Source organism: Syngnathus typhle, linkage group LG5 (genome assembly GCF_033458585.1).
Source record: "Syngnathus typhle isolate RoL2023-S1 ecotype Sweden linkage group LG5, RoL_Styp_1.0, whole genome shotgun sequence".
NCBI lineage: Eukaryota > Metazoa > Chordata > Actinopteri > Syngnathiformes > Syngnathidae > Syngnathus > Syngnathus typhle.
In genome coordinates this window covers 16,703,710-16,723,318 of record NC_083742.1, presented here as the reverse complement: position 1 = coordinate 16,723,318, position 19,609 = coordinate 16,703,710, and the positions used below count along the sequence as shown (strand labels likewise).

General features: G+C 46.7%; 5 protein-coding genes and 1 long non-coding RNA gene across 7 annotated transcripts; 3 read left to right on the top strand and 3 right to left on the bottom strand.

Moving 5' to 3' along the window:
• Window positions 1–601: 601 nt before the first annotated feature.
• zgc:101664 (uncharacterized protein LOC450064 homolog) lies at window positions 602–1,567 on the top strand. The gene is made up of 2 exons (XM_061279275.1): window positions 602–1,063; window positions 1,247–1,567. Exons 1-2 carry the CDS (start codon window positions 602–604, stop codon window positions 1,448–1,450), a joined length of 666 nt encoding a protein of 221 aa, XP_061135259.1. The 3' UTR covers window positions 1,451–1,567.
• LOC133154516 (uncharacterized) lies at window positions 895–2,401 on the bottom strand. Its single transcript, XR_009714478.1, has 3 exons — window positions 2,286–2,401; window positions 1,228–1,411; window positions 895–1,035 (listed from the first exon to the last, which is right to left on the bottom strand). It is a non-coding gene; the product is annotated as an uncharacterized LOC133154516 (long non-coding RNA).
• LOC133154404 (phosphatidylinositol 3-kinase regulatory subunit alpha-like) lies at window positions 1,934–8,601 on the top strand. Its single transcript, XM_061279103.1, has 17 exons — window positions 1,934–2,144; window positions 3,019–3,468; window positions 3,643–3,772; window positions 3,846–3,938; window positions 4,195–4,266; window positions 4,352–4,468; window positions 4,680–4,881; window positions 5,084–5,166; window positions 5,963–6,080; window positions 6,160–6,258; window positions 6,344–6,524; window positions 6,605–6,730; window positions 6,814–6,956; window positions 7,159–7,335; window positions 7,438–7,512; window positions 7,592–7,762; window positions 7,900–8,601. Exons 2-17 carry the CDS (start codon window positions 3,277–3,279, stop codon window positions 8,087–8,089), a joined length of 2,169 nt encoding a protein of 722 aa, XP_061135087.1. The 5' UTR covers window positions 1,934–2,144; window positions 3,019–3,276; the 3' UTR covers window positions 8,090–8,601.
• Window positions 8,602–8,845: 244 nt separating this feature from the next.
• Window positions 8,846–12,386, bottom strand: spinb (spindlin b). Its single transcript, XM_061279265.1, has 5 exons — window positions 12,289–12,386; window positions 12,166–12,214; window positions 11,849–12,099; window positions 11,356–11,589; window positions 8,846–11,218 (listed from the first exon to the last, which is right to left on the bottom strand). The coding sequence occupies exons 1-5, from the start codon at window positions 12,338–12,340 to the stop codon at window positions 11,019–11,021; spliced, it is 786 nt and encodes a 261-aa protein (XP_061135249.1). The 5' UTR covers window positions 12,341–12,386; the 3' UTR covers window positions 8,846–11,018.
• LOC133154464 (gastrula zinc finger protein XlCGF8.2DB-like) lies at window positions 12,162–16,077 on the bottom strand. 2 transcript variants are annotated; one of them, XM_061279225.1, is made up of 5 exons: window positions 15,822–16,077; window positions 15,661–15,746; window positions 13,319–15,317; window positions 12,289–12,507; window positions 12,162–12,214 (listed from the first exon to the last, which is right to left on the bottom strand). In XM_061279225.1, the coding sequence occupies exons 2-3, from the start codon at window positions 15,740–15,742 to the stop codon at window positions 14,317–14,319; spliced, it is 1,083 nt and encodes a 360-aa protein (XP_061135209.1). In that variant the 5' UTR covers window positions 15,743–15,746; window positions 15,822–16,077; the 3' UTR covers window positions 12,162–12,214; window positions 12,289–12,507; window positions 13,319–14,316. The 2 variants fall into 2 exon arrangements, with proteins under 2 accessions (XP_061135209.1, XP_061135208.1); XM_061279224.1 differs by having other exon boundaries at window positions 15,661–16,076.
• LOC133154439 (gastrula zinc finger protein XlCGF57.1-like) lies at window positions 15,029–18,668 on the top strand. Its single transcript, XM_061279185.1, has 4 exons — window positions 15,029–15,161; window positions 15,331–15,418; window positions 16,266–16,331; window positions 16,661–18,668. The coding sequence occupies exons 3-4, from the start codon at window positions 16,271–16,273 to the stop codon at window positions 17,965–17,967; spliced, it is 1,368 nt and encodes a 455-aa protein (XP_061135169.1). The 5' UTR covers window positions 15,029–15,161; window positions 15,331–15,418; window positions 16,266–16,270; the 3' UTR covers window positions 17,968–18,668.
• Window positions 18,669–19,609: the final 941 nt, after the last annotated feature.

Below are 19,609 nucleotides of genomic sequence, written 5' to 3'. Positions count from 1 at the left end.
AAACCTTAAAATAGCAAGATAACAAGAATAACAATCTTTTAAGACTACAAATATCATTTGATTTAATTAAAGTATCGCGAGACGATCCGAGATCTTTGCGAGCTAGCAACAGTCAATTTCACAATGGCCGATGTGAACGTATGTATGTACTTGAATTTTAATTGTTTACATTTCTAAACCATTCGGTTAATCCGGTTAAATGTCTGCCCGTATTTAACTGTTAGCTACGGTGGTCAGCTTCTGCCGTTCGCGTACTGATCATGTCTATTCGACGTTTAGCTTGTAAACTTTAATCGGCTACCATCCACAGGTACACTTAACTGGGTCTTTTAAGTTTAGCTACATAGCCTTATCATCATTGTATTTAAAATTCGAATATATTACACTCATTTTTCTAAGCGGTTCTATACGATATTTGTGATGCATCATTTGTTACATTGTGTACTGACAGTTTCTATAATTGGCACGTTATAATGGTGGTATTAAGTGGTGAATAAACTCCTTACTAAAGTCCCATGTACCAAAAGAACGGCCTGTCCCTGCAAGCTTTACATTTAAACATTTTGATGTTTCAGCATGAACGTGATGAAGATGAGGCGAGATGATGCAGGATGAGATTCTTCACCATCGTCTCAAAGGTTCTGATGGGCTGAATGATTTGATTGCAACCACAGAAAAGCTCCTGGAACCTTTCCCCTGCCGTCCTCCTTCTGTCTTCACCCCGTGGTTCTTGCACTCGTCAGCTCAATGCCCCCTGCCCATCAGACCGGCCAAACGTGCCCCCGTCATCAATGCGGCACGTGTAAAGTGTCGCCAAGAGGCTTTAAACGAAGGAGTCTGCGGAACCGCAAACTTGCCGTCTGCTGACAAGAGTGTGTCCATCGCTGCAGCGGCAGTCAAACGGTCCTGGAGTGTGTTGACTTCTAAAGACGTGCATCAGGTGTCGCCTTCGCTCTCGAAGCGCTTCCGATGCACCGTGTCCGTGCATGCGCTCCACCCGCGTCAGAGGTCCAAGTGGGTCATCAGTCGTCACAACTGCGGAGCCACACGAGACATCGAACAGGTACAATCATGGCAGCCAAGTGTGATATCAGCGTGTCAGAGGGATTCTAGAAAAACAAAGTCATACTACCCCCCCCCCCCCCCCCCCTCACGAGGGATTATTTTAATTTCAACCGATACCAAACATGCTTTCCATGTATTCACGTGGATTTCTACAAATCTTACATCTCACTCCCTCCCGCAGATGTGGCGGGCTCTGAGTAGTGCCGCCCGGCATGCCGGCTTGCCCACGTGCAACGCCAACATCCAGCGTGAGCGGGCTGAGATCTGGGTGTTCTGCGACGTGGCCTACTCGGAACAGGTGGGCCACTTCCTGAAGAAGCATCTGCAGCTGTCGGGCAGCATCAGGCTGTGTGTGCACAAGCTCGGAGAAATCTTTAGCTTGTAGCGAGCCGTTCATCGCCACGGTGGCTCATTCGGACATTTTCAGAAGTATTCACATGAATTCATTTTATCGTAATATTTTTCACTTGTGTATGTGTAAATAAAGGTTTATTCAAAAGTACATTTTGTTCAAGGAAAGGAGTCTTGCAGCATTGTCTCATGATCGTAGTGTCTTTGTGACATCTCCCACGCGTTCCTTTGTTGCTACGCAGCCTCAAACTTGACTCGAGAAATCTGGGTTAGCGGAAGTGACGTAGAGCCCAGCCTCCCACAGCTGGTGTGACGTCACGCAAGGCACATTCGTCGTTAAAAATGGAACGAATACGCAACAAATTGTTGATAAATAATAGATGTTGGCGTATTTCATAATGACTGATTTTGAAAGTTGCCTGTGTAATATGTTTGTTGAATGCATGCAACGTGGAACGTTTTCACACATATTTCGTTTACGTTAGATCGTAGGTGCATTGTGATAGTCCCAGCCGGATGTGGTTCGTACTTGCATTTACTTGACTAGTCTACTAGCTGTCTACCAAATTTAGTGGGGACGACCACGAGCGAGCAATTTTTAAGTGCAAATAAACAGAGTTGCTGATTATTTTCCATCGTTTGGATCACTTTCTGATGTGTTCAACGTTCGTCGTCGTGTCATGAAGTCGAATTTGTGTTCTGCTCCTCGTTCGCTGGCGCACTAAAAGGTGAGGAGAACAGTGGTAGTAGCTAACAGGCTAAGCTAACAGAGGCACGCATTGTGGTTTCCTGTTTCCCCATTTAGTGTTCGTTCTCGTCCCTTGTTGCACTTTTGCGTCGTTTTCTTACAAAATGTTAATTGAACTCACACTCGCTGAAGTGCTTGACGTGTAGCAGTCAGAAAAAGTAAATCATTTGTTCGATGAAGTGCACGTCAAAGTAGGTCAGCTGACAAGTGACGTCACACTACGACCAGAATAGCGATAGTGATAACAAGTGGCATAATTACAAGTAAATCTGTAGTGAAATAAAAAATTTAAATGATTTTTGTAGCTCAACTCCTTACGTTTTTTTTTCTTGATCGTACATTACGCCTTTTTAGCCAACAATCGAAATAGTCTATTAAATATAATACAGAGAATCGGAACGGCAGGTATAACTGAGGTATAAGAAATCAGCAAATTTTATTGCTTCTAAAGGCGGTCCTATACAGCCTATTTTAGGTGCATTCCTACTTGAACACACTTGATTCAAATGATCAGTTTGTCAGCCAAGTCAAGTGTGTTACAGTAGGGAGAGAACTATCCTGAAAATGTCATCTGGTGATTTACAACCCTGTATTCAAAATTAAAATAAATGGTGACATTACATGATGCATTTGTACAATTGTATTTTTATCTATTTTGAAGATGCTGCAAACTGGACCGTTATAAATTATGACACATTGTGTGTTCGTCTTCCAAAATGCTTTAACTTTAAGAATATAAGGCAATGCAAATTTTAGTCCATCAAGTATCACCATTGGCATCAGCCTAAAAACATGGGCCGTGTCCAAGCCCACATTACACCTCTGCCATTTACTGATTTCCTCTCTTGTCACAGGTGTAGCTGCTGTCGCCCGATGTCTCCTCCACCTCAGTTGAGACTCCTGTTCATGAACGGAGGCGTAGCTCGCCATCTGGCACTTAACGGATGACGCGACACTAGCGGACATGGAGACGGGGGAGACGCCATATTTTCTCCCACGTCGTTCTCCGCGCTAAACTCTTCCTCAGGCAAAAACTATTTTTATATTTGCAGTCAGGGACTACACACCAAATTGTTTCTCCAGTCGCCAAGCCATAGCCACCCGCTGCCAACATGGCGTCGGAGGGCTTTCAGTACCGTGCACTGTACGACTACAAGAAAGAGCGCGAGGAGGACATTGACCTGCACGTGGGCGACATGCTGCTGGTCAGCAAGGGGGCGCTGTTGGCGCTCGGCTGCGGTGCGGGCGCTGAGGAGCGACCCTCAGAGATCGGATGGCTGCCCGGCTTCAACGAAACCACACAGGTGTGAACTCACCAGTAGTCCCTTTGGTCTCCTCTTGCCATGAGTTTGTTCCTTTCTCCGTGGAGCTCAGTGCGGTTTGTTGCTACTGCTGTGTTGAAGAACCTATACTGCCTATACTTCAAATGTTCCGTTTTAATTCAATTGATCAATATTAATCATTGATGTCGAACGCAGGTAAAGGGCGATTTCCCGGGCACCTACGTGGAATTTGTGGGCAGGAAAAGGATGTCACCCCCCACGCCCAAGCCCCGACCACCCAGGCCACCGTCGGCCGCGTCAATGAGAACAGACTCAGAGTCCGAGGGTGCGTGAGTGAGCGAGCGTTGGAGGCGATGCCATCCGTCCGCACTGACTCATGTTTGGGTGTCCGCTCGCAGGCGTCACACTGCCTGATCTTCCGGAACACTTTGGACCGCCCGATACGGCCCCGCCCCTCCTCGGCAGACTGATGGAAGCCATCGAGAGTAAAGGTACGCAAGGAACATTCCATGATGGTGGGAAACATGCGATCGCAATGAATTATTTTGCGATTAAAATCAATTCACACTTGAAACAATAATAGCTACAATTATTCTTACATTATTCATACATAATACGATACAATGAGATTTGAACCGCTTGTAAACTGACCTCCTCAAATGTTTTTTAAGTGGTGAAATGTGAAGTCATTGGACCGGAAGAGAGGAGTGAATGTTGAAACAAATGAGAGTGTGTTCTCGTGTGCAGGCGTGGACAATCCTGGCATATACCGCGGTGTCAGCGCCGGAAGTTTGGACACGAGGCAATTGGCCGAAGCCGGTGAGAACGTCGTGCGAGCGCCGGTCGGGAGCTTGGACGCCGCTGGGCTTCCCTTTGGTAACCTTGGGGCTTTTTTACTTGTCAGACTTGGAGCAAATGGAGGTGTCATCCCTGTGTGAAGGCGTGGTCCGCTTCCTGCAGGAGCTTCCTGGGCCCGTTGTGCCGTCTTTGCTGCAGGCTGACATGATCCACGCCGTGCAAGGTCTGAACTTTACTTCCTTTTTGACTCTTTCCGTTGATGAGGTTTATAAGGTGTAGACTTTTTTGTTTTGGTAAATGGTCCTTCACTTGTATAGCTAGTTTATTTATTTATTTTTGTAACTTTGGGACCTTTAGATTTGTCTTTTTTGATGATGTGGTTCTTGTCATGTGTCAGCCCGTACGCTCACCCTGCTGGTGTTTTCCACCCGCAGAAGTCCGAGACCCCGAGGCGTGCGCCCGGGTGCTGCTGGGCGTGGCCAGTTCTCCCACATGCCCCGCCCAATACGGCCTGACCTTGCTCAGCGTGGTGCGACACCTGGCGAGACTCTGCGTGCACGCTGCCCGCAATCAGCTTAGCGTCCGAGGCCTCGCTGAGATTTTTGGTCCGCTACTTTTCAGACAGACCGCTGCAGGGTTAGTCTACACACACACACACACACACACACACACTTTTGCTCTGAATGAGTTCTGGCTTTCAGTTCAGTGTTTGGGGGTTCAAGTGTTTGTTTTAAGGTTTTCTAAAATTGTTGCATACGACTATAAATGTTTTGGTATTTTTCTGCTGGGTTTATTTTGACAAAATAATCACATTTGTCTTTTCTTATTGTCCTATCAGGTGTGAGTCAGGTTCAGACCCTCTGATCCAGGTTCTTGAAGTTCTGATCACCAGCGAGCTCAACGTGAACCAGGCTGCTCCAGGTAACACGCTAACTTGCAAACACTCCAATGTACGTACTTATGAACTTATTGCTCAGCTGAAAGCGTCACTCAGAGCCCTTGGGATCATAGATGCGCTGTTATGTCAGTCATGTGATTGACAGGTGTCAGTCTGGCAGTCTAACAGTCTGATTTCACTTCTCAATCCACCCATCAGTCAGCAGGAAGCTAGAGTGGCGCCGTGTAATAGCAAGCTTATAATTGGCTGCTTCTACAACGGTTACATCATCGCTTCAACGGGAGGCAGCAGCGATGGGAGGTTAGCGAAGGGGGACTGATGTTGCCGTGGCGATATGACCGCTACCCGGCGATTGGTGAAGCCCGAGCGGTGACGTCACACATCTCCAAGCCTCTCTCCTTTCGGCCGCCTCGGTCGCGCCGACTGGAAGTGGCAGACGGGAACGCGTGACCAAAGCGTGCGGACGGTCGCCGCCAAAAACGGCACCAGCGGCGGTGGGGGTGCAAGTTTGCTGAAGGCGCACACGCATGGAGCACCGGGAGGCTTGCGGGGGGCACAACTTGATACTATGTTACATCAACATGAACGGTCCAGGTAGGGGGCTACCTGGTCCACCGGGAGCAAAGATCAGAGCAGGATATTCTGGGGCACTCATTTCCACCTTTCTTGGGTTTGAAATTCTTAATATGTGATTGTTGATATGCAGTGTTCCTCAGATATTTGTGTTTTGTGATCAAGACAAAACGCTGCCTTGGATAAATTGCTTTGGCTCACTGCCACAAAACACCTTGGCCGTCATTTCTCCTTTCTTTGTTTCAGCTCTACCTCCCAAACCTGCCAAACCCTCCACCCCGGCCCCAGCGTCCGCCACGGCGTGCACCTTCAACAACAGCATGGCGCTACATGATGCCGAGTGGTACTGGGGCGACATATCCAGGTAAGGCATGTCCACGCGCACATACACTCCAAAAAGTCTTGCCGCCATTCCACCGTCATTCCGCCGCCTCCCTTTTCAGGGAGGAAGTGAACGAGAAGCTGCGAGACACAGCCGACGGCACCTTCCTCGTGCGTGACGCCTCCACCAAGATGCACGGAGATTACACGCTCACGCTCAGGTGAGCGACGTCATCACCATCGCCGCTGAGGTGATGAGCTGTAGTTTGACTGGAGGCGTGCGTGTGTGTGTGTGTGCGTGCGCAGGAAGGGAGGTAACAACAAGCTGATCAAGATCTTCCACCGCGAGGGCAAGTACGGCTTCTCGGACCCACTGACGTTCAGCTCGGTGGTGGAGCTCATCAATCACTACCGGCACGAGTCCCTGGCACAATACAACCCCAAGCTGGACGTCAAGTTGCTCTACCCGGTCTCCAAGCACCAGCAGGTACATTTGCCACACGTGCTGTGCAAAGGCACAAGTCGGTCACAAGTCTTGACGTACGTCCTTCTTGTGTCTTCTTTCAGGACCAGGTTGTGAAGGAGGACAGCATTGAGGCGGTGGGCAAAAAGCTCCACGAATACCACCTACAGTACCAGGAGAAGAACCGCGAGTACGACAGACTGTACGAGGAGTACACCAGAACTTCTCAGGTACTCGCAACGCAAACATGTGCGCCAATGGGACTTCCTGTTTGGCGGCGGTCTGGGTCGTGACGCTGCCGTGCCGTTCGCAGGAGATTCAGATGAAGCGCACCGCCATCGAGGCTTTCAACGAGACCATCAAGATCTTCGAGGAGCAGTGTCAGACCCAGGATCGCTTCAGCAAGGAGTACATTGACAAGTTCCGCCGCGAGGGCAACGACAAAGAAATCCAGAGGTAAACTGTTGGCCAGGTCAACCCCCCCCCAGCGGAGCTCCTGAGGGATGGTACCCGTTGGAAGAGCGACCCAGATCGAATCTAGCGGCTGCATGCGTCCGATGCTTTGTGTCCGCTCATTTATTCAAAACGTGCACGTAGGTTTGCAACTGTTCCGTGGTGTCCACCTGCTCTTCATTGTCTCTTGCTGCCGTCCCGTCAGAATCATGGAGAACTACGACAAGTTACGCTCCCGCATCAGTGAGATCGTGGACAGCAAGCGCCACCTGGAGGTGGACCTCAAGAAGCAGGCCGCCGACTACCGCGAGATCGACAAGAAGATGAACAGCATCAAGCCGGACCTCATCCAGCTGCGCAAGACCAGAGACCTGTACCTCATGTAGGTCACCGACACCAAAACCGAGGATGCTGCTGCTATGCTATGCGATGCGATGGATGCTCAAGCTAAACCGCGTGTGTCTTTTCTTATACATGTATGCAGGTGGTTGACACAGAAGGGGGTCCGGCAGAGGAAACTAAACGAGTGGCTGGGACTCAAGAACGAGACCACAGTGGAGTAAGTCACATCAGGAATCCGCGCCTCTCCGATTTGAATTGCTCGCTAACCGTCTGCGGTGGTGGTTGGCGGCCTCTAGCGAGTACAGCACGGTGGAGGATGAGGAGGACCTCCCTCACCACGATGAGCGTCTCTGGCGTTTGGGCAACATCAACCGCGGTCAAGCCGAGTCGCTGCTACGGGGCAAGAAGGACGGAACCTTCCTGGTCCGAGACAGCAGCAAGCCAGGATGCTACGCCTGCTCTGTCATGTATGCGTTACAAAATATTGTGTTTATCTACGCGGTTTGTGTGTGCTTGTTGCGCAGATTGCATGATTCTCCTTTATGTGATGAGTGTATGCGGATGTACAGTTTAACAAGGGTGATGTGTGTTTGCATGCTTCCAGGGTGGAGGGTGAAGTGAAGCACTGCGTAATCAACAAGACGAGTACGGGCTTCGGCTTTGCCGAACCGTACAACCTGTACGCGTCTCTGAAGGAGCTGGTGCTGCACTACCAGCACACGTCGCTGGTGCAGCACAACGACTCGCTCAACGTCACGCTCGCATTCCCCGTCTACAGCCAGCAGAGGCGCTGACAAGCCATCTGACTTTGTTCCAGTTTAGCCACCCCTCTCTCCAAAGTTGCTCGTTCCCTCTAGTTTTTTAATGACCTAAAACCTTTGTTTGAAAGCACTCCTCATTTCCTAATCACCCACCCCCTTTTTCTTTTTTGCATGAGCTTTTTTGGATCTATCTTGGATCTACTTATCAGAATTCTGATTTATGATTTTGGGAATGGAGTGAATCATTCCCAACTCTGCTGCCTCCTTGTGGGAGAAGTTGTGAAATGACACCGGACTCCGCCGCCTTACACCCACGGCCGACTTTCGATATAGAAGGTACTGAAATGGCAAAGCTGCACTGTGACATGTGGACTGTATCATTCCAAAGACTTTTGGCCAGGACTCAGGTGCTTGTGTCGCTTCCGTTTTCCATTCCTACCAGGAAGTGTGAAACATTTCAAGATAACTTCAGTATTTTGCAAAACACTTCAAAGTGCACAACTTTTTCTGCCCTCGGGATCAATAAAGATCATTTTTGTTCTTCACTTTGTCAATCCTCATTTTTTTTAATTCCATTTTGTCATCCACTTACTGGTTGACCTAGTCATGAATCTTTTTTACAAATTGTCACCCTCTCTTTTCATTTTTTTTAAAATCAGGGTTCTCCCTGATAGTACCAAAAACATTTTACTTACATTTGCTTCCTTTTTTTTATTTTTTATAAACGTGTTATCCACTTCCTGTTTACTTGTGCTTGCAATCACCTGGTGGCAATGAAGACTCTTAAGGTTTGAAAAAGAGAATTGTTTTAATAATTTTCATCTCCTTAGTCAGCTTGAACACGACGTTGGCACACTTTTAAAGGGACAGTACGCCCAAAACAAACTTACCACTTTTAGTCCCCGACAATTGAATAAAATAAAAAGGCACAAAAGATACAAACATGCAACAACTTATACAACGTACGTAAATCATGTGACACGCATGGCACATGCACCCTTAACACGCATGTTCCAGCAACCCCTGCAGTTGTTTTCATGGTGACGCAATTGAGTCAATTCTCTGCAACAAGACTAAACATCTACTCCAGTTGAAAACATTAGCTTGCTCCTCGCAAGTTCGAGAAGGTCCAAAAGGATTGTTGAAGCACAACAAGAAATCAAAGAAATGTTCAAGGATGAAATGAAGTTTTCCCAGTTTGCTGATGCGATAGCAGGATTGGATTGTTACAGCATAAGAAGCACAAAAATGTTCTCAAACAACATGAGGTCCAAGAACCAAGTGCATATTCTCAAAGCCTGATCAACACCAGATCACATCTTGTCCTTCAGACGGAGCTAACGACGTTTCAGAATGTCCAGCAGCAAAAGAATTGATTTTTGTTTGTACAAAAAGCAGCAATATGACATCACTCACTGTAGAAGACTTCACCAGATCCACATCTTGCTTTTCAGACATCAGAGAATGTTGTTCTAGAAAGTCCTACAACCAAAAGGACTTGGTGAGAATATCAAACCCACATTGGAGAAGACCAGTCATCATGAGGAACATCCAGGAATGATTCCCCAAAATCAAACTAAAGTATGTCTGAGAAGACCATTTGACAATCTATTTTCACCTTGTTCTTCAGTGCTTGGAATGTCTAGAATGTCAAACATTCAAAAATGACCACCCAAAGCATGCTCAGAACATCAAGCTCGAGCACATTCTAGAAGACCAATCACCAACTCAACGGCAGTATCTTGTTCTGCGGTCTGATCGCAGAACGTCAAATGATTGTAAAAGCACAAAAACAAAACATTCTAGAATGACATCCAAGAACAGCAAACGGAGAGATTTTATCTTGTCCAACAGTTAAACGATTAAAGCACAACAACAACAAAACTGAAGTTTCCAGAATGACGTTCATAAACACCACACTGAAGAGCCACTCATCAAATCAAGGCCAGGTGACGTTGTTGTGTTGCTGGGAATGTTCTGGAATGCTACAAGGTCAGCAAGTCGAGTGCAGAAAGTTGTGCCGACCATTCCGAGGTCGCTCAATGTTTTGCCCACCATCTGATTAGCGTGCAAACAAGCTCCGTGAGTTTCGCCCACACCTGGAGTGCAAGCTGTGTGAGCTAACGGTGCAAGCAGCCGAGCAAGAAATTGTTCAGTCAACCATCTACGGTTAGCTCGCCATGGATGGGTCACCATGAGTTGCGAAAGCTAACGGTGCTAGTGGTCAGGCGAGCTCTTTAGAACACAGGGAGGGCCGGAGGTGGACTCGAACCCGCACCCTCCGAACTGTGAGGCGCAGGCGTTGAACTTCTGTGTCACCAATGGCGGCCAATTCGCTTAATTTTAACTGAGTGATATCGACCCGCAAGCTAATGACGCTAACGGGCAAGACGGATCCCAAAAGCCATCTCGGTGGAGTCCGATTAGCTTGTGGACAAATTATCATAAATTTGGGTAACAACACGAGTGCTAGCTAACGATACTAATGGAGCTAGCAGTCCGGAGATCCTCAGATCATTCAATGTTGCTAACGATGCGTTTCCATGAACATCAACTGGAACTTGGGTGCTAGCGACACAGGCTGAAGATGCTACCGATGCAGACGGATTTGAAATAAGATGGTGCCCAATTAGCTCGCCAACAAATTACCATGAATTTGGAAAACAACTTCAGTGCTAGCTAATGGCGCTTCAAGTCCAGAGAGAGCCTTAAATGTGATGTCATCAACGGCATCCGGTTAGCTTGCTAATGATGATTTCCCATTAAGTTTGACTCCAACTTGAATCATAGCTGATAATGGTAACAGTCCGGAGAGGTCCACTCAAGCTTTGCTGACAACCTGGGTTGCGTCATCCAAGGGGGCGGGCTTACAGTGACTGGCATGTTCTGAAAAGAACAACGAGCGTGTCCGTGTGTCTTAAGAGGGGTGTCGGCGGTGGTCTTTTGAAGGGCCAGGCAGGCCTTAAGTGGTCTTGACCAAGTCATAGACATAGATGTGGAAGTCATCGTCAAACTTGATGAAGTAGACGGAGGGCTTGGCCTCCACCTGATGGATGACCATCCCCGAACGCTTGCCTCCGTCCTCTTTGGCGTACTCCACCTGCTTGCCCACCAGACTGTCCACCACCTCGCCCGGCTCGCGGTCCGATGGCGCGCTTTCGCCTGCGGAACCAACAAGGGAAAATAAATTCCATTTTCAATTTGGAGCTTTCCAGCTAATCCTCCATAAAAGAAATATATATATATATATATATTTATGAGCTGATCTTATTCAAGATTCTGGTTCAGGTCGGACTCACTGGCGTCGGGCATGATGCGCAGATCTCCCTCTTTGTAGTCATCCAGCAGCTGGTACATGTAGAGCACGGGGTCCTTCTCGTAGGTGATGAAGAACCAAGACGTCATGATGGGCGCGCGGGCCAGCACCATCCCCCGCCACTCCTCCTTGGGCCCGTCCTCCGTCTCGAACATGTGCTCCACCGCCTTGCCGATCATGGCGTCGGCCAGCAGCGCGTCCGTCACACGAGCCGGCGCTGAAGGTAAATGGTGACCGCCACAAAAGTTAAATCATCGCTCAGTCACTTTGTTTTTAGTTTGGAGTTGCTCTATATTAATAGATAGTATTATACATATTAATAGTTGGACGTTGTGGTTACTTGGCCTTCCTTGTACACAAAGGCCCAGGGTGACTGCCCGAAAAAAGTCAAACGGCGTTTGACACGGAACCTCTGCTGATGGCAATTTCTAGCTCACAGACATTTTGCTTGGTTGGTCAGGTCGGCACCACCTTACCCACTCGGTCGGGCAGCACCTGGAGTCCGATGACGCGCTGATCGCTGTGCAGTTCCAGGCCGTAGATGCAGTCGAAGCCGTCGTACTTGATCAGGTAGAGGGACGGGTTGACGGGGACCTGGTCCAGAACTGTCCCCTTCCACTGGGACGACTTACTGCCTTCCTTCCAAATGTGCTGGATCCTGCAGCCCACAATGTTTGTCTTGACTGGGGACAAAGTTCTGCTGGGCCCCACGTCGCTCTTATGTTTCCTGTCAGAGAAGAGGAGACATTTCAGAACCTCTTTGGCGTCTTTGTGATTTTTATTTTGGGCTTACTTGTGAAGATTCTTCCGCTTCATCATGTTGACTGACACACCAGAATGTCCTGCAGTACAAAGTTACGCCGGTTTGCTCAGTGGGGAACTCGGAGACACTCGCGGCAGGATGGCGGACACTCACCTCCGTCCGCTCGGGGCCGCGGGGCCTCTGGGCTCTTGAAGGGGGTCTTCATTCATCCACCTGGGTGGGGGGTGGGGGATGGGGTCACTGGAGGGATGGGGAGGGGGAAGGAGGGGGAGGAGCAACACCAGGAATTAGAGTCGCCCCTGAAGCATTCACACTGGGGGGGGTGCAGCCGAACTCCTGGAGGGAAAGACCGAGTTCCAGCTTCGGTCCAACCTGAAGACAAAAAAAAAAAAGAACTTGCATCCGCCTATTTTATTTCTTTGTACTCTGCCCCTGTTTCAAACCATGTTGAGTTCCAAATCCTGCCTGCATCAATACCAGATTCAGTCCAGTTCAAAAACATTGTTAGCCAGGAACACTTGGGCCAGCTTAAACTAAACCGGACTTTGATTTCAGTGAGTGCTGCAGCTCAAGAGTGTTTCGTGCATAGACACTAACCAAACCCAGTCTAGAACCACAACACGCTTTGCATGGAAAACCTGAATAAAAGCACACCTAAACCACTCCCACCCAAACCAGAGTGTGTATGTGTGTATATATATATACATGTTTAAAAGACCCAATATACAAATACTTGGGCCAATCCACCACCGTTGATACTTTGATGCATTAGTGTACAATTACTAAACGTGCAGCAACGTCAATTCCCTGCGCCATTCAAGACGTTTTAGACTACAAATTACGTCACGACCGCCCCCCCCCCCCCCCCCCCCCCCGCACGCACACCGAGGTTCGGAATGTGCTACTGGTAAGCATACAACCGAGGCTGAACATGTTTTTGTTCTTCCCCTCAGCGGCCACGAGAATATTAGAAAGCTAAGGATGCTAACGTGTGTCAGGCGCATGTGTGATGGAGGGTGACTTGCGTACACAAACATTTTTGACGAAAATGCGCATTGTGTGTAACGAACAAAGGAGGAGGTGGCGAGCTGACACTGCGGTGCCAAAGGAGCTTTGATTTTGGCGCAAACGCGCAGCAAGGAGCGCGCGGCCGGCCGGCCGGCCAACGTGTCCGTTTCCTTACCGACTCGACGTTCGGCGTCGCGCTACAATCGCAGTCGACCTCCGCGTACCAATTGATCCGCTTTTTCTCCGCCAGCGTTGTTCAACGCTTCACCAAGCTTGCGACGCTAACAGCGGAAGCACCGCGGAAGTGAGAAAGTTATGCCTTTCAAAGTTAAAGCATCACCGTGAACTACTGTACGGGATTTTACGTTACAATGTCCTCATACGTAGAATAACTCTGTGATGAAAATAACTGACGGGGGACTCAATTCGCTTTAATGCCTTTTATTGTAAATACTTGCAATGAACCAATTACTTGCCGTATTAGGACACTTTTATTTTAAAGATCCCGCGGGCAAAAAGATATCCAAAATAGTGACGCCAGTCTCGTCCCGCCTTTTTTCATGTTGCTAAATAATGAGTCTTCACTGAGTGTTCAGTGCTGCCGCTGCAGCTCGAGTTTTTTCGAGTACTGAACTATTTTGTTGACCGGATGGGCGCGTAATACAGTGATCCCTCACTACTTCGCGTTTCGTTTGTCGCGGCTTCACTACATCGCGGATTTTTTCCCCCCAAATTAAGAAAAACATTTAAAAATCAATATAAAACTTCCAAATTGAGGAAACATGTGTCTAACCTTTAGGACAGTGCTTCTCAATTATTTTCTGTTACGCCCCCCCCTAGCAAGAAGAAAACTATTCGCGCCCCCCCTCCCCACCGTGACTATCCTAACTTGTCTTGTAAGTCGTAAAATGTTGCACTGTCGCAAACGTCACAGAAGTAACAATGAGAGCGCCATTGTCCCCTGCTGTAGTAAACGCGCAATTACACTTTATTCTAGTACTGCCAAAAAAAAAGCCTGTTCCCCAGGGTCACACGCGCTCCCCCAGGAATAGCATCGCGCCCCCCAAGGGGGGCGCGCCCCACTATTTGAGAAGCACTGCTTTAGGACAATGTAGTATCGCTCCAAATATTCGTTTACATACTGGAAACTCGGGCAAATTCATTTGTGCGGCGCTATTGCGGGGGATTCCTGCACATTTCCCCGTCTTTGTTGTGTCTCCGCATCATGTGTGCAGTCAAAGTCTTACTCTGAGCGTAGCTTTCCCCACAAACTGAGCAACTATAAGGCTTTTCTCCTGTGTGCGTTCTCATGTGTGACACCAGATTTTGCTTCTGGGAGAATGTTTGCTCACAAACTGAACAACGAAAGGGTTTTTCTCCCGTGTGTATTTTCATGTGCGACTCTACGTGCGACTTATGAAGGAACGCTTTATCGCAAAATAAGCAACCAAATGGCCTTTCTCCCGTGTGTATTCTCATGTGTTTAACCATGTTTGGCTTTTGCGAGAACATTTTACCACAAACTGAGCAAGGGAAGGGTTTTTCTCCCGTGTGTGTTCTCATGTGTGATTCCACGTGTGTCTTACGAGAATACGTTTTACCGCAAATTGAACAACCAAAGGGATTTTCTCCCGTGTGTGATCTCAGGTGTGCAATCATGGTTTCCTTATGAGGGAATGCTTTACCACAGGTCGAGCAGCTGAAGGGTTTCTCTCCAGTGTGTATTCTCACGTGTGCCTGCACATGCTCCTTTCGAGCAAACGTTTTACCACAAAATGGGCAACTAAAAGGTTTTTCTCCTGCGGGCGTCTTGGCGTGTTGTTTCTTAGCGGAACGTTTAACACAAACGTTGCCCAGAGTTGTTTCCTTTTCACAGCACTCTTTGTTGTCATTTTGACAGTCTGAGCAGCTCCTCAAAGGTTCTTCTGTGTCGCCGCTGCCCGAAAGTGGAGCTAAGAGGTCTTCCGGTGGGGGTCTTCCACTTGGACTGCTACGATGAAGCCGTGACCGCTCGGCCGGTTCGTCTTTGTCGTCTTCACCCTTCACAATAACGACAGTCAGTGGCAACTTGCTGACGTCAGTCTCCTCCTCTTCTTGTTTAACATGCGGGACCTGTGAACCCTCTTGGTCCAAACTCGATCTCCCATCCTGATGATCGATCAATTGTTGGACGCCTGGATGGAGCAGCAAACTTTCAGATATATTGGCCCAAGCAAAGAGACAGACACAGTTTGGCCGTTGGCTGCTCGTGCCATTTGCTACGGAGAAATAGAAGGTGAGCAGCTTTTATTTCATTTTCAAAAAATATGCTAAAATTACTGTGGCTCTTTGGATGTGTGTTCTTCAAATTGTTGGAACAGATTGCTTATGTAAACAATATCGTCTTTTAAAGATGGATGGACTGCAAATAGGCGTATCCACTTGCATTTATTGATATTGCTCTAATCACAGGATCGTGTGTGTTTTTTTTTTTATTGTTGATTGAAAATGCAAAAAGTAGAAGACGAGTAACCTGACCTTGGATGTGCATCGCGATGTGATTCTTGCCATTAGCTTCGTGTTGTTTACGTTCTAGTTCGCTCTCCTCGTACGACGCCATTATTCTGTTGAATAGTCCGAATGTGACATTAGTCGCTCCCGCAACCACTTTATTGATGTTTTCAAAGTCTCGATTTCACCTGGTTTAAAGTCGCGTCGATTTTGCGTTGTCTGAAGCCGCTCCGACTTCTTCTTCGGTGGTAGCTTTGAGGTAAGTTAACATGCAGGCGAGCGCAGGCCTGCCATCTTTTTCACTAATTACTAATTATTATTAAATATAATGATTATTAATGATTATTACAGTGTTGAGGCGATTCTGCACTTCAGTCCATTCAAAATTTTGAATTATTGGATATAGTAAACGGCTAACCCTAACCCGACTTTTCTTCTTCTATTGGTTACACTACCACAACGACACCATCAAAGAAGAAAAAGGCGGAAGTTAGTGTGACTACAACGTGGCCATACAAGAAAAAAAAATAGAGGAAAAGAACGACGGCGATCAGGTGTGAAATCCACTGGAAAACATCACCAGCGTTGAAGTAGTTGATGCGTTTGCGACTCATGTTCAAATTCTTCTGCAGAAAAAATGGCGTCGTGCAAGTGGCATCAAAAACATTCGGAAGCTGTTGGCCAGAATCATATCGGAGGTATGGCCACTGGTCTCTTTTTTTCCTCCTTCTTCCTAAACTTTTTAAAATAAATATTTCAGAATGCCGATGTAATGATGTTGGTGGCGGCTTGAGGATTTGTTTCACCCCCAACGTTTGATGTAACGTAACTTGATTACTTTTAAATACTTTTAAATGATTACTGGGATTGCATTATTTTATCCGAAAGGTAGAGAAGGCATCACTCAGAGAAGGGATACTTGTTTTGTTAGAAAAAACAAATTGTCAACTGTATTGCAGTCTTATAGGAACATGTCTGACTGGTGTGTGTCTTGGAGGAACATAACTGACTGGCTTGTGTCTTGCAGGCGTCCAACAGTGTATTTGTGGACTCGTGAGCGCCAGTTTGGAGCAAGAGGGCCTCCAAATGAAAGAGGAAGGCAAGGATACACTGTCCAGTCCTGTTAAGGAGGAAGGGGAGGAGGTTGACATGAGTATGTTGCCACTTCTTGCTGTCATTGTGAAAAGCGAAGATGAGGACGAAGAAACACCCGAAGGGTCAGCGCTTCATCATGGAGACCACGATGGAGGACCGGTATCAGACGGCCTTTTAACTTGGCTTTCAAACAACAATGACCCGGAGGGATCTTTGTTGAGCGGCACAGACTGTGAAGGTGACCACACAAAATCAAAATGCTCTCAGGAGGTGACAATTCTCAGCAATAAAGAAACTTCACAAACGTCGAACGAAACGGAAAGTTGCGTTGAAAGCATTGCTGAAAAACGACTTCCTACTGGAAACGCAGAAGAAAAACCTTTTTGTTGTTCAACTTGCGGTAGAAGATTCTCACGGAAGGCAAATATGGAAAACCACATGCAAACACACACAGGAGAAAAGCCCTTCTCCTGCGGAGTTTGTGGGAAAATGTTTTCCCGGAAGGATTATGTGTCATTACACATGAAAACCCATACGGGAGTAAAACCACATTGTTGCTCTGTTTGCGGTAAAACATTCACTCATCGGTCCCACATGGTATCGCACATGCGAACACACACAGGAGAAAAACCTTATTGTTGCTCAGTTTGCGGGAAAGCGTGCTCGCAAAAGGCAGACATGGCCAAACACATGATTGTACATAGTAAAGAAAAAAACTTTGCGTGTGCAACTTGTGGTAAAACATTCGCCCGCAAATTAAGCCTCCGAGTACACATGAGAAGTCACACTGGAGAAAAACCGTTTTGTTGCGTAATTTGTGCTAAAACCTTCACTCGGAAGGCAAACGTCATAAACCACATGAGATCACACACGGGAGAAAAACCTTTTCGTTGCTCAATTTGTGGAAAAACATACTCCCGAAAGGACCAAATGTCATTGCATATGACAAATCATACAGATTTCAAACCTTTTTGTTGCTCAGTTTGTGAAAAAACCTTCCCTCAAAAGTCAAAATTGGTAAAACACATGAAAACCCACACAAGTGGAAAAACATTTGGTTGCTCTACTTGTGGCAAAACTTTCTCTCGTGAAATATATCGAGCCATACACATGAGAACGCACACGAGAGAAAAAGCATTTGGTTGCCTAATTTGTGGTAAAGCTTTCGCTTGCAAAAGATACCTTGTGGTACATATGACATCACACACAAAAGAAAAACCCTTCAGTTGCTCCACATGAAGGAAAATGTTCTTTCATAAATCAAGTCTTGCCGTACACTTGAGAATGCATACTGGAGAATTTGTTTTCATTGCTCCTTTTATAGTAAAACATTTAATTGTTGTTTTTCCTCATTCCTCTAATATCATTTGTTCATCGTCTCGTTGTTGGCGAGAAGCGCGTTTCATTCACGAGCATGTCTACTAAATGTATTTTTTTGCATTAGTCTTCTGTGAAAATCAACACGAATTCTGAGAAGCAAGGACGTAAAAGTTTCTGCATTCTCATCTATACTTGATCATAAATTCAATTACACCTCATTTAATCCCCACTTTCATACTTTGATTTAATTGTATTTACTGGTAAATGAGTTGATAGCTTTTTGCTGTTCACGTATACACAAGATGACTTGTACAAACTTTCGCACTTTCACAAAGAAACAAAAAATAAAGAAATCAAAGTGTATACTGTGCTTTTTTTTTTTTGTCACGCAATATCTACTACAATTTCACATTAGATTGCTGGTTTGAAATGTACTTATATTATTATTATTATTTTAATTAACATTAAAACCTGTTAAAACTTGTCTGGTGTTTTGTTAGTTTTTTTGGGCATGAAAACAAAAATCTGACATTTGGTTAACTGCTTTATATGTGTATGTGTTTTATGTTGTGTAATATGTGTTGGTGTCCCCCAAAATAAAGAGCAAGTAGTCAAATACACATTCTTGACACGTACAAAAAATGCATAAAGTTATGAGGTACACCTGAAAAGGGTGGTGTACCTAATGGAGTGTCCGTGTGACGTCACAGATCAACCAGCCAATCAGGAGGTGGGGGTGAGGGCGGGTGTGGCACTTTTCACTTTCAGTTAAGCTTTGGCCATGATTTTTCCCTAATGAACTGGCCTGTTATTATGTACACCTAAAAATGGCGGTGTACCTAATGGAGTGTCCGAGTGATGTCACAGATCAACCAGCCAATCAGAAAGTGGGGGTGAGGGCGGGTGTGGCACTTTTCACTTAAACCAGGGCTGTCGACCTCCAGTCCTCGAGGGGCCGCGTTCCAATACGTTTTCCAAGTTACCCTCGTTAAACACACCTGCGTGAAAAGTTTTTGGTCATTTTCAGTTTTGCAGGAGCTAAAACTTTTCACGCAGGTGAACTTAACGAGGGAATCATGGAAAAATGTTGGAATGCGGCCCCGAGGACTAGAGCTTGACACCTGTGACCTTTGACCATGATATTTCCCCAATAAAGTGACCTGTTATTAGGTACACTTGAAAACGATGGTGTACCTAATGGAGTGTCTGTGTGATTCCCTCGTTAAGTGCACCTGCGTGAAAAGTTTTAGCTCCTGCGGAACGTGAAAGTGACCAAAAACTTTTCACGCAGGTGCGCTTAACGAGGGAATCATGGAAAAATGTTGGAATGCGGCCCCGAGGACTAGAGCTTGACACCTGTGACCTTTGACCATGATATTTCCCTAATAAAGCGGCCTGCTATTAGGTACACTTGAAAATGGCAGTGTACCTAATGGAGTGTCCGTGTGATTCCCTCGTTAAGTGCACCTGCGTGAAAAGTTTTAGCTCCTGCAGAACGTGAAAGGAGCTAAAACTTTTCACGCAGGTGCGCTTAACGAGGGTAACTTGGAAAACATATTGG

Bases quoted from the DNA above. Each gene is read 5' to 3' on its own strand.
- LOC133154404 (XM_061279103.1), top strand. From the start codon at position 3,277: ATGGCGTCGGAGGGCTTTCAGTACCGTGCACTGTACGACTACAAGAAA. The intron at 3,773-3,845 runs GTGCGTGAGTGA...GTCCGCTCGCAG, and splicing joins AACAGACTCAGAGTCCGAGG to GCGTCACACTGCCTGATCTT. The intron at 6,731-6,813 runs GTACTCGCAACG...TGCCGTTCGCAG, and splicing joins AGTACACCAGAACTTCTCAG to GAGATTCAGATGAAGCGCAC.
- LOC133154464 (XM_061279225.1), bottom strand. From the start codon at position 15,742: ATGGCGTCGTACGAGGAGAGCGAACTAGAACGTAAACAACACGAAGCT. The intron at 15,318-15,660 runs GTCAGGTTACTC...TGCTCCATCCAG, and splicing joins CATCGCGATGCACATCCAAG to GCGTCCAACAATTGATCGAT.
- LOC133154439 (XM_061279185.1), top strand. From the start codon at position 16,271: ATGGCGTCGTGCAAGTGGCATCAAAAACATTCGGAAGCTGTTGGCCAG. The intron at 16,332-16,660 runs GTATGGCCACTG...TGTGTCTTGCAG, and splicing joins TGGCCAGAATCATATCGGAG to GCGTCCAACAGTGTATTTGT.
- spinb (XM_061279265.1), bottom strand. From the start codon at position 12,340: ATGAAGACCCCCTTCAAGAGCCCAGAGGCCCCGCGGCCCCGAGCGGAC. The intron at 11,590-11,848 runs GTAAGGTGGTGC...ATTTACCTTCAG, and splicing joins GGTGCTGCCCGACCGAGTGG to CGCCGGCTCGTGTGACGGAC. The intron at 11,219-11,355 runs GTGAGTCCGACC...TTGGTTCCGCAG, and splicing joins GCGCATCATGCCCGACGCCA to GCGAAAGCGCGCCATCGGAC.
- zgc:101664 (XM_061279275.1), top strand. From the start codon at position 602: ATGATGCAGGATGAGATTCTTCACCATCGTCTCAAAGGTTCTGATGGG. The intron at 1,064-1,246 runs GTACAATCATGG...TCCCTCCCGCAG, and splicing joins CCACACGAGACATCGAACAG to ATGTGGCGGGCTCTGAGTAG.